This window comes from Diadema setosum, chromosome 17 (genome assembly GCF_964275005.1).
Source record: "Diadema setosum chromosome 17, eeDiaSeto1, whole genome shotgun sequence".
Classification (NCBI taxonomy): Eukaryota; Metazoa; Echinodermata; class Echinoidea; order Diadematoida; family Diadematidae; genus Diadema; species Diadema setosum.
Genome location: NC_092701.1, coordinates 12,941,480 through 12,962,168, shown reverse-complemented (window position 1 = coordinate 12,962,168; position 20,689 = coordinate 12,941,480). Strand labels below are relative to the sequence as shown.

Below are 20,689 nucleotides of genomic sequence, written 5' to 3'. Positions count from 1 at the left end.
AAATAATGGTCAAGTACACTGTATATCCTTTTTGTAATAGGCAGTTGGCTTGATATAAATATCGTCTTTTTTTTTTTGTGCGATTTTCATTTTGTTTGAATTATTCAGCCTTGTCATACTACGATGCGCAGCAATGAAGGCAGGGTTGCCGTAGGGACCCCTTGGGCCTAGAGTGTTACATGCACGTTTTGATTCTTGCTAACCGCAAGAAATGTTTGACACAGCGATTGCGACTATGAGAAAATATTAAGTTTGACGGACATTTTCTGGGAATAACCTTCAAAAGTTAAATAACACATTACTTTAGTACTTATTTCCACACTAAGAGGGTGTAATTTCAGAGATAGAATGGTACACAGACATTGCCGTCTGGACTTTTCATCACCTTGTAGGTTTTCAATGTTTTATCCACCACAAAGTAGAAAAAACAAAGCTGAAGCTAATACGGTACAACAGAATTAATAGCGGCATGCTCTGAGCATGAAGATGGTTAGATTAAGATCTTATATTTCATTTCAATCTACTATTTCATTCGGGACACGTAATTTGTCTGAACAGACAAGTTCTGATTTAAAAAGAAACACCATTTCATGGTTGTGTTGATATTACAGCTACAGCAGAAACACATAACAATTGTATAGTGAATATCTTAAAGCAACGACGCTGCACTATGGAACGAGTGTCACGCGGTGATAGGGTATGACCTTGAAGGTTCATTGTAATGGCCCGCGTTCGAGACTCAGCTTAGCTGCACTGCCTCAACTTTCCTCACCTCTACTCCCAACTCTTTGCGAAATTTCCCTTAATCCCACTGAACATCCGAGCATAATTTGACCTTAAGAAGAGAGGGCCTGTCATTCAAAAGGTCATTTTGTAAAGAATAGTATCATATCCTACATCCACTAACGTGGACAGAGGCGTTCAAAGACTTGCACGATCGTTTTTTTTTCCCCTTCCTTCTTTGCTGTTTTTATAAGGTGCATTCTGAGCTAGTTGGCCACGCTGCTCGCGCTCTGCCACTTTTCAGCAGAGTACTGGGCCCCGTCTTATAAAACTAGCGATAGAAATAAATTCCAAATAATTAACATACAAGTTGCGACTGATTTCGACTTGTCATTATTCGAAAATATCAGTTATCATGTAAAAATCAAACTGTAATTGCGATCAATCTGACATGTAAAGTATCTCCGTATGACAAATCAAAATTTGCAGTGATCGTGAGATTATCTTGATGGTAAAGAGTCATATCTCCTCTATCTGATGATACCGATTTTATGATTTTAATGTCAGGAATGAATGATTACCTGCAGATTCAATGGCAACCTAAAATTTGCGATTGATTTTGAATTTGCTGCAACTCATTTAGAATCAATCCTAACTTACGACAGATTTGCGATCAATTCAGTCCGAAAAATATTGCGATTGATACGAAAATCGCAACTTTTCACGTTTGTACTCAATCGCACATCAGTTGCAATTGATTGGGGGACTTATATGATTCGAATCAAATGCAAGTCTTTATAAGACGGAGCCCTGATCACACAACATAGTTTTGTTTGTTTGCTTCCATGATAAAATGTCACATAAGTATATTTATAGTATATACAGTCTTGTCCATTAACTCTTTGGTTTGCGTATTCAGCAATCTCATGCATATCAAAATGCTATGCGTACATCCCGCCAAACTTTGTCTGACCAATGGGGTTAGCAGTACAGGGCAGGCGTACGCACAACTCCAGTCACACACTGATAGACCCCGCACAGATCCTTGGACTCCAGTGCCCCATCATAGCTCTCTCCTCACCAACGTTATCGCAGTTGGTTGTTGTTACCATGGAGACGAGATCACCTCCCTGCTGTTCTCAGGGAAGCAAACCAACAATTGTAGGCGATATGCTACTGGTCACTCGCACATGATGTACCTTGGGCTCGACGGTGCGTTCTGTTTACGTGGTCCAAACAGTGTCATACACTTGCAAAATGTTTCATCTGTTCATTCTCTTCCCCATTCTTAGTCTCTTCTGAAGTCTCCCCGCTGGGAAATAAACGTCTCAAATGTCTAAAAATCATTTCCGCTTACTATGGAGCATCTCCATGAGGAGGCTGTTGTACGGGACCTCGCCGTTGAGGTGCTTGTAGTACAGGTATTCCTCGGCGCGCTGGCTGATTTGCCTGATTTCTGGCAATAGTCTAAGCATCAGCCGGAACTTATCGCCAACCGTTGGGTACGAGGTCATGGTGTGTTCCAGCAGGGCGGCGCTGATTTGGTCTTGACAGCCGTCGATAATGTGCTTATCATGAAGTGAGACTATACCTAGGCAGGGAAAACAACGGTGATGAATGCTATAAGAGAAATGGTCTTTGTGACATAAGATAATCAGAGACTAACCATAAATGAACAGTATATGGAACAGTACAGATGCGTTATCTTATCAAACAACTCTCATACCATCTGTGTCTCACAGAAAAAAAAATCAAATTAGGGGAAAACAATGCCTAAAGCACCGTTCGGGGCGAAGGCATGATGAATCATAATTGCTAAACCACATCCTTGCCATAACGAAAAACGAAGAAGTGAATACGTGAATTAATTTTGTAAGACAATGCCTGTCGCTTTGTTTGCAACATGACGAGACCTTTTTTGTTCTTGTTTTGTTTTAATTTTTTTTTTACACTAGGTAAACAATGACTGAATACTTTCAGTAACAGCAAGAAAGTTTTTATTTGTGTAATAATGACTGGGGGACTCTGTCGACCCCTTCACGGATGTCCACTCACCAGGATTGAGCAGGATCATGAACTTCAAGCACACATACTCCTTGTGGTCGATCTTCAGCTCGCGCATGCGCATGACGATGCTGTTCATCTGGTCGAGCACGTCGCCGAGCCCCATGTGCGTGAGCGTTGACTGGTCCAGCGTCTGGCCGGTGATCATCAAGATGCCCTCGCCGTGGTGGTGGATTTGGCGGTAGAGGTGGTCGAAGAGCAGGAGCTCGCTCCACGAGTTCTGCAGGAGTTTCATCTGGTCTTCAACCTGATGGGAAGATATTAAGATAGGATGAAAGGATGGAGAGATAGAAACATAGAGGAAGAAGAGGAAGAGAGCGAGAGGAAGAGGAAGAGAGAGAACGGTTACTTATTTGTTGTGAAATTTATATCGCGACTTGAACATTACGCCTGTAACCTGCATCACTTCTTTCGTTGATAAAATTTCAAATACTAATCCTACAGTCAACAACACAACAGTTCCCAAAAGAAATGATTAGACATGTGTAGAAGTGGATTTACCACAGAGAACATAAAACCAGGACCAAGTAAGGCACATTAGCTAACAGAAAAGAAACGTACCTGAACCAATGGCTTTAAAATCTTTGAATATTTTTTCTTAGGTACAACGGTATATGTTTATGTGTGATCAAGAACATTACAAAATAAACTGTTGGCCGTCCCTGAGCTTTCATTGTATATGTCCTATTACTAAGAGTGTTTTCATTTGGTTGCCTTTTCTCATGAAACGACTGAAAACTCGCTAACTCACGAGGAAGTATGGAGTCAGAACATGGAAAGCAGTCACTAAGATCTGATGGAGGAAACGCAGTGGACGTTATGACATGTGTCTCTTTTATTTGGCGAGTTCGACAGGAGTGAGATGCCACGTTCTGATGGTGGCAGTTGTGAGATGGCACGATTTGACCAGTTCTCGTTTACAATACATGAGGAAGCGGACGCTTGCCCGCGTTGTGACTATCACTTCCCTCTCCAGTCACGTGGCAGGCCTCATCACGTGAATGGAACATGAGGGAGGTTTTCGTTTGATGTGGCTTTATTGCTTCTGATTTTTACCCTCTGTTGATGAACATCGTATGTTTTTGTTTCCATCGATATTAAAAGCGAGACGCAAGGCAATTCGTGCTCATGTAAGGCATAAGCCTCTCACCTATGTTCAGAGAGGCTGAAATTCACATAATAAAGACCAGTAATACGGCTGAATTACCGATGTGACTATTTAGGCTACTATATTCTATTTCATAGAGCAAATGGCCTCCACAATTAACGGATAGCAGCTTTAAGCCAAGCATGAAATGAAGAGGACAAAGCTTTAGTAGAATCACATATATCTTATCATATAGGATCCTCTACGACCAAGCTGTACCCTGGAACCATCTCTCCCTCTCTCTGATTTACTGGTTCTACATTCTCTGTTTTTTTTTTTTTTGCACAAAGATTATGAGCTCAAGTCGTATGCTTCGCAGTGATTCTCCAGTCAGCAGTACATTAATGGCCCATCAAACTCAGCAATCCGTACATAGATCCTCGCAGCCTACCACACGGTATGTCCGCGTGAATGACGTAACATTACGTAATATTGTCTGGGTCGAGCTCTATTCGAGACATACGCGGTCACACGCTCTATACCCTGGAATAGACATTATAAAACACATAGACACACAGTCATGTTTGGTGCAGCTACATGCATGGTCCAGCGAATCAATGGGCAACTTCATTCATTGGTGGGTGTTACATCGTCATCTTTTCTTTTTTGTATTTTCCGCCGACCACAAGAGGAAAATAGTAAAGAAGGCGGCTCCCGCATATCGGAGCTTCTTATTGTCCGCTCAACAAGGTGGAGCAAAAAGAAATTTGAGACCTCTAGCAGCATCCCAGACATGGTATTGTAATTCAGGTTATGCTCAATTGTTCCTACTAAACATACTTCTCCCCAGCCCCATTGATTGGGCTATTGATCAAACGTCTGCGGGTGCTATTACGTAATAGGTCTTAATAACAAATAACGGCAAACCGTTACGATAAGCCGGCGGAACGCCTGGGATCGAGGAGACGCTAGCTGCACTGCTCCCAGCCCGATTATATCTTTCCAGCGAATTTAGACCACAAACCGGATAATGACGTACTTGAAAAGCATTCAAAGTGCACGCTAGCACAATGTGGTAGTAATAAACTACGGTCAAAGGGACTGTACAGTATTGGTTGAGGTGGGGATTCATGTTTTTTACATTCCTAAGTGAGATAATGAGAAACTTCTTATGAAATATGAAAGAGCATGTAATTTTAAGAAGAATTCAACGTTTATTTGATGAAAATTGGTTTTCAAATGGCTGAGATATCCCAAAAAGTGATAATAATAAAAGAGTACAGGCCACGCCTTTTATTAGGATCTCTTTGTTTCACCTTGTTTTTGGATATCTCAGCCATTTCAAAACCGATTTTCATCAAACAAACTTTTGATACTCCTTAGAATTGCATGCTCTTTGACATCTCATAGAGTGGTTTCTGAATATCTCGCAAAACGTTAAAGGTAGGGAATCCCATTTGCATGCCTTAAATGAAGAGTTGTATAAATACAGTGGTATGTTGAAGAGAGTATCATTTTAGAAACTCCCATAAAGTATTGAAAATGGAAGGTAACATTTAGTACATTTTTATTGACCGTTAGATTTTGAATTATATTTTTTTCGGGGCTTACCGTAAATTCCAGTACATTACTAGGCTACCTTTGCAGACCCATGCACTGCATGTGTGTTCATCATGTATATTTTGTGAAGAGAGTTTATCAAAACCTACAAACATTTCTATATACATTCTTGCCACACACTCTATATGTTATTACATCAGCTCTTATACTTTTAGATTTGTGTTTATAGATAAAAAATACAGAAGACTGCAACAAAAAGTGTGGCTGACACACAGAACTACTGAGTAGTTGAGTTTTGTGCATTATTCAAATTGTAGATAACTGTCGACTTCCAAATTTCTCAGCAGTGGCCTAAACAAGTCCCCTGAGGTTCATATTTAATGTTTTGCTGCATTTGGGGAGGTCTGTAAAAGGTATCCCCTACCTTTAAAAGCTAAATCCTCACCTCAACCAGAACTGTACACACCCTTTAAAGAATGTTCTTACACAGATCGCACCACTAGTATGATTTGCTCATGCAAACTAATTCTCGGACAAAATATCATAAGTTTTAGGTGGAAGTGAAAACATTTATTCCATGTTTCTCCCTTAAAGACAACAACAACAACAACAAAACACAAGTCGCGCCGACCTACGACTTTGCAACATTCCTATGCCCTGTCATCAATTTTGTCAACAGGACACCCACGCGTAAATTGAACATGCGTCTTGTTAATGGGACACAAACACTAAAAGAAGCCTTCTAGAAAAATATCAACAGTGCGAGAAACGAGGGGCGGGGATGTAACCACAACTGAAGGTTGCCTCTAAATAAGCAGTATAAGGATATGAATTCTCACCACTACCTCCAAACATTCGTTTTTCATAATATTCTGCTGAAATAGAGACAAATTACTGTTTAAACCAGTGTCATTGGCGATCGAATTAGCTAAATTCTTTCTTCGCCTACTACGCTATCCGCTGACATTGGTTTTTCACGTAGTATAATCGAATGTGTACTGTATACTGTAGCTAGCTCGCTCCAATGAGTGATATTCTGTATTTCTCATATATACCTATCATCCGATCATGGAGCACCATGATCCGACCATTCACATTGGATTTACCACGCTTCCTGAAAGTGGCCGAAATACTTGTAAGTTGGAAATTCGACATGTACAGGAAAACACAAACAGGAGATTGCGTAAGAATGTTCCATCTCTGGATGGTAATCGGTTCGATGTATTAAATGGCAACATCGTAATGCATGCTCAACCATAATACATTTAATACATGAATCAGTCTGTTTCCCTTCCCACTTGATTAGATACGTAATCAGCGACATGAGATCCAGGATGGAACTATGTAATATTTATACCAGCGTCACCAGCTGGCGAGGGGACGTGATGGGGCGGGGCGGGTATGAGCTGCGGGCGGCAGACAGGTACACACAATACTATATTGAGCCCCCGACTCAGGATAGACACATTTTTCTTCTCTTTTTGCTGACGACGTCAGAACAGCAGCAAGAGAAGCTGACAATCACCCCATATCTTCTCTGAAATTATCGCCATCTCACCATAAATTCCTTACCCAACCAGCCATTTCTTCCCACCCTCCCTCTTATCGGACTATTTTCACAGCTGTTGCCTGTGATAGAAGCTGTTTTTCTGGAAAACCAAGAAACTCGTACACCTGGGAAACATTCCCATTCGTTTCTTCCGTCCTATGCTATTCCTCAGATACACTGTAGAAGAAATAAATGCCAAATATCCCAGCAAATACCGTCCAACTAAATTAATCAGTGCGAAATTTGTGCACTGGTTGCAACAAACTCTGCCAATCTCGAAGAATAGCACAATCGGTTTCAGCTGCACCCATTCTTGCCCTCTTCCACAATATACTGTCATCTAACCGTGGCATTTTGAGTCTTATGCGTAGCGAAAAGTATTTGGAGAACGCAATACAGTACAGAGATGTCTTTCCGCTTTGCATAGGTTTAATAAATTGTACTCTCCCAGCAAAAACAATGTTTGCAAATTTTACGCGACAATCATTTGTGATTTGGCATAAGTGGGCCATAGAGGGTATACGAGAAACAAAAGCAAATTTGAATACTGTTAGACGTGCATCTGGTCATCATTCTATTTCTATGAGCATCGTCAGCCACGATTAGGGCCTATGTCTCTGCTTCCGTTTCTACAATCAACAATAACACCAGAAAAAACCCAAATGCGTTCATTTGGCTCTATGCTCTCTTACAATCAAATTCGTGTGAACAATGTAAAATTAGGAGGGGGAGTGGGGACACGCTCCGTAAATTAACGAATGAATAGATATAATTGTGAAGTCATTCACTCATTCATTCGCTCTTTCATTCACCTATTCATTCATTCATTCATTCATTCATTCATTCATTCATTCATTCATTCATTCATTCATTCATTCATTCATTCATTCATTCATCCATTCATTCATTCATTCATTCGTTCATTCGTTCGTTCGTTCCCGGTTAGCCTTGACCTGTCCGCATATTGCCACTGAATAAGCGGGCGACAAACGGATTTGCTGCTCAACATAGGTGACGTTCAAACCACTGCAGTGGCCCCAGAGAATATGTATAAGCGCGTGCATAATTTATGACGGTTGGATTTCTTGAAGATTTCGTTCAAGGGCATGTGTGTGTGTGTGTGGGGGGGGGGGGGGGCTTTTAAACGTGTCTGAATGATTGTGACGATGGGTACAATGCATAGTGGATAAATGAAACGTGGGATACGTAAGTATGCAAGCTCATGTATTTACATACACCTCAAACGAATAAATTTGTATCTATAATATGCACACATCATATATAGCTACTGTCTAAGGTACATGTATTTATCTATAATGCAGCAGAGTAAATAGAAGAAGAGATTTAACTCTTTGCTTCAAATACATGATTAACAGCGACAGAAGAATGATGCCTGAGATGAGGAAAACGATGAATTTTAGGTTCAAGCACAATTTTTGTTTTCAGAGACCGGATTCTGTGCGAGCACATGGTTTTGAATCATTTCAAAATAGCCGGCGAAATGGCGGTGAGTTCACAGACAGAACATAACCTATCACGGCGAATGTCGCGGCCGGGCTTCACCATATTATTACAGTGAAGTATAACAGAAAATACAAACATTAAGAAGAAATGGTTTCTCTTTGGATAATTCCTTCTATACGATGCTTCAAACGAATTTTTTTGTCTACCCAGCAAATTGTGTCTTAACTCCAACTTACGATGAGAACGTAAACATATCAGCATGCAAAATTTATAAAAACAGATACTATTGTTGACTACATGTATAGAAGGCCCATCTCTTCCATTGCCACCAGGTACCGGAGGGTAGGTGACCCAACCAAAATTGTTTCAGTCTCTCATTCCAACTTCAAAATCCCTGTTCTCTTGCAGTTTATCATAAGGCAAGAACGCAAATATTGCTGGAAAGGCTTGTGTAAAGTAAGCTATGCCATATCATTGTGAAGAAGTACTTTGAGTAGAAATTTTAATAAGTGAATAAATTGTCAATAAGACAGTCAGTGTGTTTCCTGTTAAAATATGTACACGTATATACGGAGCACCTTGCTGCTATTCGTTTCAAGTAAATGCAACAAGAAATGGGTGATATCATAATGGTCAGTGAAAAAAAAAAACCCAACAACAAACGGTCATCAAACAAAGCAAAACTAAACAAAACTAAACAAATATCATAAGAAGGAACACAGAGAGCAATGAAGACCATTTGACCTTACAGTAATTTAGCTAATGAATAAGGATACTGCATGTTGCATTGTACGATATGGGAAATATAGGGTAACCTTTGCCGTTCAGATTTTGAAAAATTGATGTCAGATGGTTCTTGGACCAGATCAAAATCGTCTAACATTTACATGAAGCTACCACTCAATTTGGTCTTGAAAAATGAGAGATGTTGCTTCAAATTTCATCCCGATCTTATAACGTCACCGACTTCTGATACAGATTCCGAAAAATAATATCGACATGGATTTGATCCCCTGCCATGTGAAATTTGTAATGAAAGGAAATTGATACCCGGGTAAGAATGGGGCAAATACACCAGTATGGTTTAAAGGAAGGGGTACAATGCCGGAGAAAATGGAGGTTACTCGAGAGAAGGAAGCTCAGCAGCTATGACAAAATTGGGAGGGACGGGAAGAAATAAGGAGCAATGAATACCTTCAGTTCTTTGAAGAAAAGACTATTTCTTGCCCAGTCCACAAATGCGAAGAGAGTCTGGTCTGCTAACTTGCATATCATGCTAAAGAAGTCCCCGGGCGCGGTCATGCCCATGGCTGTCTGGAGATAGGAGGAGACCTTGGCTTGAAGCTGAACTTGGTCTGGCTCACTGCGCAGCAGTTCTAGGATCAATTTCGGCGTGTGGTCTGGCTCGGCCTTGACGGAGAGAGGGCTGGTGCTAGAACCCGAGGGCGGAGGACTTGATGTAGGGGGCTGGATGGGGGCCGTCGTTGTGTAGTTGATGGGCTGGATCTGCGGCGGCACCCCGTAGCCGTTCTGTTGAAGTGACACGGGCTGAGGGATGTTCATGATGGGTGGCTTGTTGAGCGGATCCCTAATGACCATCGCTGGGGGTGGATGGAGCGCCGAACTCCTGGAGGCCGCTGCGTGGATATTCTTGATGGCCATGGAAATGTCGGGATTCCCCGGAGTTGAGACAGCTCTTGCACTGGCTATTAGCCGGTTTCTCTGCTGCTGCTTCAAGGCTCGGTCTCGTTTGTACATCGGGCCGAACTTGTTCCGTCCACCCCTCATTCGGTCAGGCCGCACGGCTAGCGAGAAGAAAATAGAACGTTGCATATTTACAATGATTTCATAGGGAATTGTAATTGTAAGCATAGTGTTCCCAAGGTGTTATGAAACCACTCCCTAATTATAATGTAAAAAGCAGGATTGCACACTTGCATTTATTAAATAGTCCTTTCCCCAAAAAAGTCTAATCCCTGAATTAAGTACTAACTACTATTAAAGTTTCGGTACGACAAATATTTTATGTAGCGGACGTAAACAATCTTTTAAGTCACTTATCCCGAGTATCGCCTTGTCATATTAACCCCCTCCCCCTCCCCCACCCATGTTCACATACCATTTACTCAAGCTAGATGTTTATCTACCTTAATGTCTCGGCACTTTGAGCAGATTTCTATATCCTACACGGTTGCAATTTTCCTTTCATAAAGCAGAAGCGGCATTTCAGGCTGAAATGAATGTTTGCGTGAAAAAAACAACAACTACCAGACTTTGAATTTCCCCACTGATTCAAAGTTCGTTGAAGTTAAATAACATAAACAAACAAAATTACAAACGCATTTGGAAGTTTGGAATATATACGAGAATGCTACTTGGACAGCAAGTTCGCATGGTATGATGAATGAAAAAAGAAACTTTGTATATATATGATATATATATATATATATACATATGATATATATATATATATGCACTTTCATTTATCCTCCTCCTTATTTCTTCTTCTCGACCAACCAACCTTCTAATTTCATCCCAACTTTGAGGCACTTCTGGAAGCGGCAGTAGGGACATCGCTTGCGCTGCGTCTTGTCGATAGCACAGTTCCTGTTCTCGATGCATGTGTAGACTTTCTTGTTCTGGACAGTTCGCTTGAAGAATCCCTTGCAGCTTTCACAGGTCAGCAGGCCGTAGTGGTAGCCGGACACCTTGTCGCCGCATACCGGACACTGCTCATCGAACTCGGGTTTGACGTCCGACTGCTCGAAGTTGAAATCCATCCGCAGCGTGGGCGCTGCTGGCGACAGAAAGCAAAATAAAAGAAAAACATTGTGGAGACCACGTTAGTTGGCATAGTCAACGAATTTCATCTCTTCTTTATGTAGCTGGTATAAATTTATATGCATTACGAGAATGCTCTGTGAAAGACTGCATTTTTTCAACTTCTATTTCGGGAACATGATGTATATCCCATAGAGACATTTTCATTTATAGTAGGAGAACATTACAATCTGTTGTTTGAAGTTTACATGGTGATAGATGTTTGCAGTAACGCCAGTGTATCACTTTCGTATACACAGTGCACCATTTTCTCCTTTCTCCCCTTCCCACTTTCTCCCTTATGATGTTATCATACATAAATAAACATACATACACATACACTGTGTAAACGTGTATATATACACCAGATTATACATGTATATCTGTGTGAATACGCATACACTTGGTGTTATATTTCGCTGAACGAAATTAGGTTAAGCATTTTCCCTTTTTTTTTTCATTACTATGCGTGAGGGAATGTCTTTCTGTGAATATTACGCGTTTTATGTACGGCCAAAAGAATCGCCGTACGCCAGAGAAGAAACACCCCGTGGCGTTCGTGGTTTCGCCCAGTGACGCCCCGGGCCCCGGCGGGTAAGGCAGCGATGGGTGTCGCCATCTCGGGCACACCGCGAGTGGCGCCCAAACGTCGCCAATGCGGCAATCATTCCACGTATTGGCACGAAACTGAGCGGAAAGACGCGTGTTGGATAGTTTTGTGCATGACTTGCTCCGAACCATTTTGCAAAACAACGTCTCGCAGAGGCGAAGATGCCTCCCTAGCTCTCCCCTGGTCGGCCTCCTCCAACCGAGTGGAGTGGCGTGAATTAGCGGTAATTGCTTGTAGCTCAATTCATGGACAAGTTGACAACAGGCATCGATGGTATAATTACGGTATTTGAACGCCTCTAGGAAATGTGAACATTAAAAGAGGGACAGATAGTTACATTACCTCTTTGTTCCCAATTTGAAGAACCAAATTTTATCTCAACAATTTAGGCAAAAGTAAATGAAATATGAGAAAAACAATTATTGAGCAATAATTAACATTTTCAAACGAGAAGATCTAAGAAATAGCGTTTTTTTTTTGACCAAATGAAAATCCTTCATCGAAGAACAATGGGAAAAGACATCGAAGTGATACCCTAATAACATTAAAAAAATACCGGAAATAACATGTCACCTCAAGACCCTGCGTCCTACCTCTGACTGAAAGATAAACAGAAGACGAGGAAGACGAAATTGAAGAAGAAATAAACGAAATTAAGAAGGAAAAACGCATGGTCCTATACATCGACTGAATTCAGACCATAAACAGTGGGATAGCGGGACGAGCATAATCATGCCACATAATGTGGTGGTGCGTTTGACATCTTTTTTCATTTAATGTCTGCAAATTCAAAAGCACCAGGTGAATGATTTTGTCGTTTCTGTTTCTCCCTTTATTTACCAGTGGATTGCCTTTGTCTCTGTTCCTTCACTGAAACAAGTCAGTGTGGATTTTTCCTCATCATCGTATCTCCGTCCAGCCTGATACGCGGTCCGAATCCAGGAGAAAATGTGTAGCTCGGTTGCATGATTAAGTGCGCGCTGCAACCAGGCGCAGCGTTGCTTGCTATAATCCGTTCAGAGCACGGTGTGTTGCTCATTATAATCGGGTGTGGCAAGAGAAAGAAAGAGAGAGAGAGAAAAGAGGAGAGAAGACATACGTGGCTCAAAATATGGAGCAGGAATCTCAACCACGATGATAATTATGCTGATGACCACTTACCTATACAGAGCCAGCCAGCAATCACACACATTAAAGACGCGAGTCAAAAGAGAAAATACAAGAAATAGAGCTAAAGGAATGGAAAGATAAGTAGAGAGAGGAGAGAAGCTATAGGCGAAGGGGAAAGAAGATGAATCGAAGAGCCTCAATAGAGAAGACGTACGCATGATGTTTGTAGAGCTATACATATAGAGTTATGATTTGCGTTCTCCTTCATGCCGCTTGGATGTAATTCTTGAGAGATTATTATATATGGCAAATTGCGACAAACATATCCCTATACCTAAGCATACTGATAGTCCATAAATGTCAGCTAGCATAAATAACCCTCTCTAAAAGGGAAAATAAAAAGTGAACAGTGGTAAAGCCAGGGCGATGTCAAGTATATCCTCCAAGCATGGAGCTGTGGATTCATGCTCCAAGCCTGCTGTTTTGTATCGAATTTGTCGGGAGAGTGATACATGTTTACTATCAAATTTGTGCCAAATATAGAACATTTGTAATAGTGACGTTATAACAACGCTTCCAACATTCTTTACAAATTGCTACATGACATAAAAAGCATAATTTTTTTTTTTTTTTGGTGAAAGTACGAATACAAATGTCTTTAGTATTCAAACAATAAAATTGGGCGGTTCTTTGTCGGGTGTGAGTGTTTGTGTGGATATCATAGATGTGGCGTTCTATGAAATTGAATGTAGGAATGAAATCGTTATTACGCAGGTGATTATTCACGGCAGACAACAATCTGCAAATGCCATGATTCCTACCCAAGATGAACACAAAAACACCCGTTTCTTAGCTACCTTTCATTGCATCTATAAGAGGGCAGGTAGCAACCAGTAAATATTCTGTTTTGTGCTGATACTTTCAACGTATATATACGCCCACATTGTTGTGTTCTCTTTCTCATGACAGAGTAGAAAACTGTGGGAATGCAATGCATGTTGTAATGATGTGGAAATAAGACATGTTTTCTACATTATGGACTAGTTCTGTGGATGATCATCATGAGAACACATTCTGTACCCGAGGATCTATACGCTCAGCCCTTTTTGATTCACCGATGACGTGCTTAGCATTGAAAATATGAAACATGGCTGATTTTGTGACATCCCTAGTGTTCACGAACAGAGGTTGGCATTGAAAGTGTGCAAGGGATGAGGGGTAGAGAGAGATGCATAGAAGAGGGAAAGAGGAGAAGGGATAGAGCCGTACGATTTATTCAGTTCGGCAGACAGTGTAATTACCGTCTTGAGCCGAAGCGAAGAAAAACGGCAAGATGAATAGTTGGCATGTAACAGCAGCTAAGCCCGGCCGATAAACGTTGAGCTCCAAGATCAGTCAACAAAATGATGGTAAACTACCATGATCCATCATAAACATGCATGCCTTCGCTCCGAAAAGGCTCTTCTTCTTCGCCATTGACCGAAAAACGAAAGAAAATAATCTCTGCAGTGACACGAGACCACGTCTTTTGAAATATCTTTTTTGTATGTTTTACGCGTGGATACAGCCGACTGCGGATTGTTATGTACCCAATGTCGTGAAGACTAGTCTAAAGCGTGAAACGTGATCATACATTACTTTGTACACAAACTATGACAACTTAACCCGAAATTTAACGATTTTACCAATACCATAGTCCTCAGAATGATTGAAAATACCTGTATTTTCAGTCATTCTCCCAGTGTTTTTAGGAGGATAGAGACTGTGGAGCGGAAAGAAGCAATGGGGGAACGGTTTACATGTTAGAGCGGCTCCGCCATGTTGTTCAAAACAAAGAAAGGCTACATAATCATTGTGTCTGGAGGACTCTGCTCTGCTCTTCATGCAAAGCGAGATGCCAGCTGCAGCATCACAAGTGATTTATGCTGCTTTATCTTCTTCCTCATTGTGAAGGAATATTGTTGTTCGCCTTTATCTATACAAGAACATCACAATTTTGGTTGTCTCAGCATTGTCCATCGGACCAAGCATGACAGTGTATGGCCAGCACCGCACGGTTTCAATGGGTCATATCAACCTGATGCGCCCCTCGTTAGGCAGCGGATAGTAAAGCGAAGATACTTGAGATTGGAGGAGACAACTCAAGACAAGCCAAAACTGCAGCAAACCTTGCGATTATGGCGCCATGACTCACGATAGAAAACGAGAGAGTCCGGCCTTTCCTGAGAGAAAAATCTCACATAGATCCCCTGTTGCATTTTCTCATGAGAGTGAGACTCATGCCACATGTCCAGAATGGGTCCTTGATTAGAGAGCCTTCGGGCAGGAGAGAGGGTACACAAGTCAGCATCGTACACGTACATGTACTTCAAGATAACCATGTGTGACGAATTTGTTGTTTTCATTACATTTCCGTTTTTAAAGTCAAAGTTTTAAGGATAATGCGTGTAAGAGGAGAGTTAAAATCAAATTTTGTGCTAAAAGTAACAATATTCGTACATAACTGGACAAAAATGTCTCTATTTACAGGTATACACCATGATAACGCCATTACTCTTCTTCATCAGGTAGGCTTTTGTGTGGCACAACGTTTCTCCGCTTTGAGATGTTGGGCTTACATTTGGATCTCGCCAGACATAATGTGTAGAGCGGACATGGCGTGGCAACATGTGAAGGCAGAGCAGAGACTAGACAACTAGGTAGAAGATAGTAGGGGACACGCCTACCCGATAGCAGCGACCAAACGCTGTCTCACAAAAGCATGATCGACTGGCCACTTTACACCAATCTCCCATGATGGAGGAGCAGATTGTGACGAGGTGATGCACGTGGGTAAAGCGAGGGTCATCCGGTGACGATGAACCGAACTCGACGGTACACATATCGAGTTTCTCCTCTCAAGTTCTCGTCCAATCGTCCTGCTCGGCATGGCACGACTAAAATTAGTTCTCTGAGCTCCCGAGAACGAGAGAAGGGGGAGGGGTATGGCTGAAAAGGAAAGTACAGTGAACTAAAACACAGCAGCGAACAGCCCTCCATAAAAAAAAAAAAAATGAACGAAGACCCGAATTCTTTTCAAGAAAGAATACTGTCGGTGTACCTGCTCACTAGAAGCAATTTGGTATCCGATGACGCTTTCGGATTCACCCGGTCATCCTCCCGAATGTTTTGCTCCTGATCATGCTCAGCCATAGATTATCCTTATTAGATACCTTTATGATCTACAATTACTACGGGGTGCTGATGAAAACTGATGTCATCCCTCAAGAACAAGCCGTGGGTTTCCGAATTTCCTAAGAGGAAAATTATTGATATGGTCATGCAGTTGACGAAGCGAAACGGGTCATGGATTGTATTTACAAGAAAAGAATCCTAATTCCATCAAGTATTACACCTAGTATTTGAATAATACCGTCAAGATCAACGTCTTGCTGTATAAATACAAGTACCGTCAGGATAAAAATGTGACGTCATAATGTCCTGACAAATACCCGGCAATCACTGTCCTAAAGCGATATGGAACATTGGTAAAAATTGTACTGAAACAGTTGCATAGTCAAACAAAAAAACTTTTCTTGCTTTTGGCAACTCGTCCTTTGACCCGCTCCCCTGCTACCCTAGTACCAGTGTATGTAGACCCTATACATAGGTCAAAGGTTGCAAGTCCTGATTAAGTAGACGATTTTTTAAAAGATATTTAAAGACTTCATTTCCAGTCTCAGCAATAATCATTTCGCAAGGTATCGTGGAGTCAGGAGGGAGGAGATCTTCTTTTTCTTTTTTCTTCTTTTGCTCCTCATAATAATCATTGTAGCGTCAAGGGTTCGTGTACAGTTCGTTGCGCATCTTTCTTATCTCGCCGCAGCAGTCTTAAAGAAAACATGTTGTGTATATCTATACTTAAAATGCCGCGGTTTCTGGTTTTCATTGGCATAGGCAATAAAAACACATCCATCAACGACCGGAACACGACTACAAGTTTCTATTTAGTGGATGTAGGATAACCAACAAAGCAGCGTGTACTCAATTTTGGAATTTACCTGACGGGTTCTTTAGTTTTGGTATCACACCGGAAGGTATGAACTTCCTCCTCAGGCAAACGAGAAAGCGTTAGGAAATAATAGCGGCAAAGGTATAGGAAAATCGTAACCAACGTTGATCTAATTACCTGCAAATGCACTACCTTTTTGGGCAGACGACGAGAATTTCTCGATTCAAATAGAACAAGTAATTTGTATCATCAAATTCAACATTTATACCCAACTATAGAAATAATGTATGCCACACTCGCTAGCTCTCTTTATATACTTATAAATATACACATACATAATGTGAGTCGCTTGCATTGAATTGATCAGAAAACATTAAAAATACTTGAAATCGCGTTCAGTTGTCAAGAAGAACATGAGGCTTCTTTAATTGATATACACACAAGCTTTAACACGGTGCAGAAGAATGAGCTGATATATCATTATGCACGAATTACAGTTAACGCTCGAAACTGACACATTCAAATGGATCACTATTACGTATGGCTGTGCTCGAATGTATGGACAGGAGGCATATTATATGCATAGATATTGAAGAGATTAGCAAATCATCTAACCCCTATATTCAAAAAGAAGACAATATTATTAAGAAGTCTACTGTTTAGTCGACATTCTCCTTTCTTCTTTTCCGTCTATTTCTTGTTTTATTTCCTGGTAAAGTCCAAATGAAAATGGCTATCACTGTCTACCCTCCTCAGTCTGCCCGTCAGATCACTACACCCACAGAAGTCTGCATAGTTCATGAATACCTTCAGTCTTTGAAGAGAGTAGCTTGCCATTTCGTGTGTACATCAATGTGTTCGACAATGGTTTCTCACAACCTTTAGCTTTAGCCCATATATAGGGAGCATACAATCGATATAAACACCAAGCATGATTTCCACATGAAATGCAATTTCTCAGCTTCTGAGACGTTAGGCAAAATTTGCGCTATTTGCAGAAAAATACCTCTGCCTGATCTGCGTCGATTAAAGGGTCAGAGAGGCGATGCGACCAATGCAGATGGAATTATGCCGTCTACTTATAGAAATTAGTATACTAAGTTCTAAGTAGCAACTCTGTTCTCTTCCCCATCCCCACCCATCGGCCCTCCCCACCCCTCGGCCCTCCCCACCCCTTCCAGTGATGCAACATAGCAACACATGTGACCACGGTCCACAGTGTTGCTTTTGCCTCACTTAATTAGCTCAATAACCATGATTACATATTCGAATTTTCCCATGTTGTTACTCTAAACGTGGCAATGCTGTTTCTTTTTTTTTTCCTTTGTACAGCCAAGGAACTCCATTGAAACTCCTTGGCTTGGTCCAACGGTCGTCATCACGTTTCTGGTAGAGTGCTCCCTTCTTATAACCGTCATGGCTCCATGAACTTCAATGACTGACTGCATTGTCTTAGACAGATCACCTCTGGTGGCTCCTATCATTGAACTAGACATATTATTTTTCCCTATCAACACACAGAACGGACCTGTACTGTAGTGACACTATGTCAATTGCAGTAATTCATGGATACAAAATGTATATCTTATTATCTCTGTTTAAAGGGATTGATCGAAATTATTAAGAAGTGACTGCGGGGACTTGATATAAAAAAAAAAAAAATCACACGAATGCCATGAAGATGTTCCTTTCAAAAGATGATGATGATGATGTGACCATTTCTACTCGACACAAACCATGCTGCGCCAAATAATAATATTAAAAAAAATGAGTGCGGTATGCGTATATAATACACGTTTGGTTCAAGAGTGAATAAAATCAAATTCATGTTTCTATTGTTTAGCTGCATAATATACGAACAAACACAGCGCGCATAAAAACATACGCATGCACACACATACATACACACACGCACACATACGGATACGTTGCGTACATACAACATTATATACAGTGAGTACAGCACAGGCATCTAAAAGATACTTTTTTGGGGGGTAAATAAATACAGTATCTCGTTTAAGGTTTTAGCTACGCCCGTACAATATTGATAATTTCGAGTAGCGCCAGCTGAAGGTATGGAAGGAATAGACCAGAGCGAATTCGGGAATTCGAGCGCTCATTTAGACGAATCCCCTTAGCTCAAAACCTCCCGTCACATAAGTTTCAAAACAAAGCCAGAGAATAGTACGGGATGCCTAAATGTTTATAACAAAAACATTATCAAGTACACAATGGGTTTGGTGATTTAACGCATGACATTGCAACATGAATTGGAAGGCAGATACGCAGAAAATAGAATATATTGGTAGCGCATGGCATGGCGTTGGCGAGAACTCAGTCAAAACACTCAATGAGAATATACTGACCTTGACCCAAAGGCGAGGGCAACCCATCAGCGACGAATCCCCCAGACGGAGCCGCGTCTACCGCCATAGCTTTGCGCGTTACGTGTTACTGGTGAGCGAGCGAACGAGCGGGCGAACACAAGTGCGTGAGCTCCCTGTCCACAGGCCAATCCCGAGCAGAAACACGCACACAAATTCGATAATCAATCGATAATTTCTGTGTGATTCCTTTTTGTCGGACACACATGACCTCAGAAATTTCTAGTAAAGTATACCCCTTACGGATCTCTTGACATTAGAAACCCCTGGTTCCCCTCGAAAAGGTATAAAACTCCATGTGAAACGATGCTACCCCATGGAATCGCGGGAGAGTGTAGGCTGTAGCGCGCAGAAATCGCCGGGTTCCCCGCATAGCTAGAAAAAAAAAAGTATGCTAATCCGTGCGTTGCTGCGGTTGAACGTGATGAGAAAATCGCACTGCGCAAGTCCAAAAGTCAGCACTACATATTCATATATGTAAATTAACCTTAGTCACGTTCGCATACTTAACGAGTAGTACGGATGAAACCGCATGTGTGATTGGTCAATTACAGAGTACTGAGGGTACTCAATAACAATAGCTAAACCAATCAACGATAAGGTTGGCGAGGTAGTTCAGATGGTGATACACAACAAACCCTGGAGGAACGCTGCCTTCCGGAATAAATACACTAGCACGCGTACGTGAAATCATGCCGTCGGGATTGTACACACGCGGAAGGAAAGTGCGAGCTAACTCTGTGGCGGAGTGTAGGCTGCTACGGCTTGGGAATAAGCAAGAATTCGCGCTGAACTTGAGATTATGTCAGCATTGGACGTATACTCAGAATCACGTTGATGGACTCCCCCCTTCCTAGGCACATTTGCTTCAGGAATGAAAATTATGGAAACAAATAACGTAATATATGCAAACATCACAGGAATAATTACCATCTCCTACCTGGCCTGCCCAGGAATCTACTCTGGTAATATTTTTGAACACTTCACTCACTTTAACTTTAAAAACAATTCTGTTACAGAACTTTAAAATTGATCATCATTGTACTGGCAACAGCAAACATCACAACATACATGGAACACACATTAACAACTTTTTCAAGTAAAGAATAAGGTAAATATTCAATTCGATAACACTTCCTAAACTTACTTTTTATGTTGTCAATCGAAATATCCCCATATTCATCCATCGAATATGGTCCAGGAAATAGATATTCGGTGTGCTCCGGTAACATCGGCATGTTGTAGCGATGATACGCGTTGTAGTCCCGGTAATGCGCAATTTTTACTGCTTTTGGCAACGATTTAAGCGAGAAATTGTAAATTGTGG

General features: G+C 41.3%; 1 protein-coding gene across 1 annotated transcript; it reads right to left on the bottom strand.

Annotated features, from left to right (window-relative positions):
* Positions 1-1,589: 1,589 nt before the first annotated feature.
* LOC140240861 (nuclear receptor subfamily 5 group A member 2-like) lies at positions 1,590-19,426 on the bottom strand. The gene is made up of 5 exons (XM_072320635.1): positions 19,345-19,426; positions 10,969-11,244; positions 9,642-10,252; positions 2,779-3,034; positions 1,590-2,314 (listed from the first exon to the last, which is right to left on the bottom strand). Exons 1-5 carry the CDS (start codon positions 19,409-19,411, stop codon positions 2,067-2,069), a joined length of 1,458 nt encoding a protein of 485 aa, XP_072176736.1. The 5' UTR covers positions 19,412-19,426; the 3' UTR covers positions 1,590-2,066.
* Between the last annotated feature and the right edge of the window lie 1,263 nt (positions 19,427-20,689).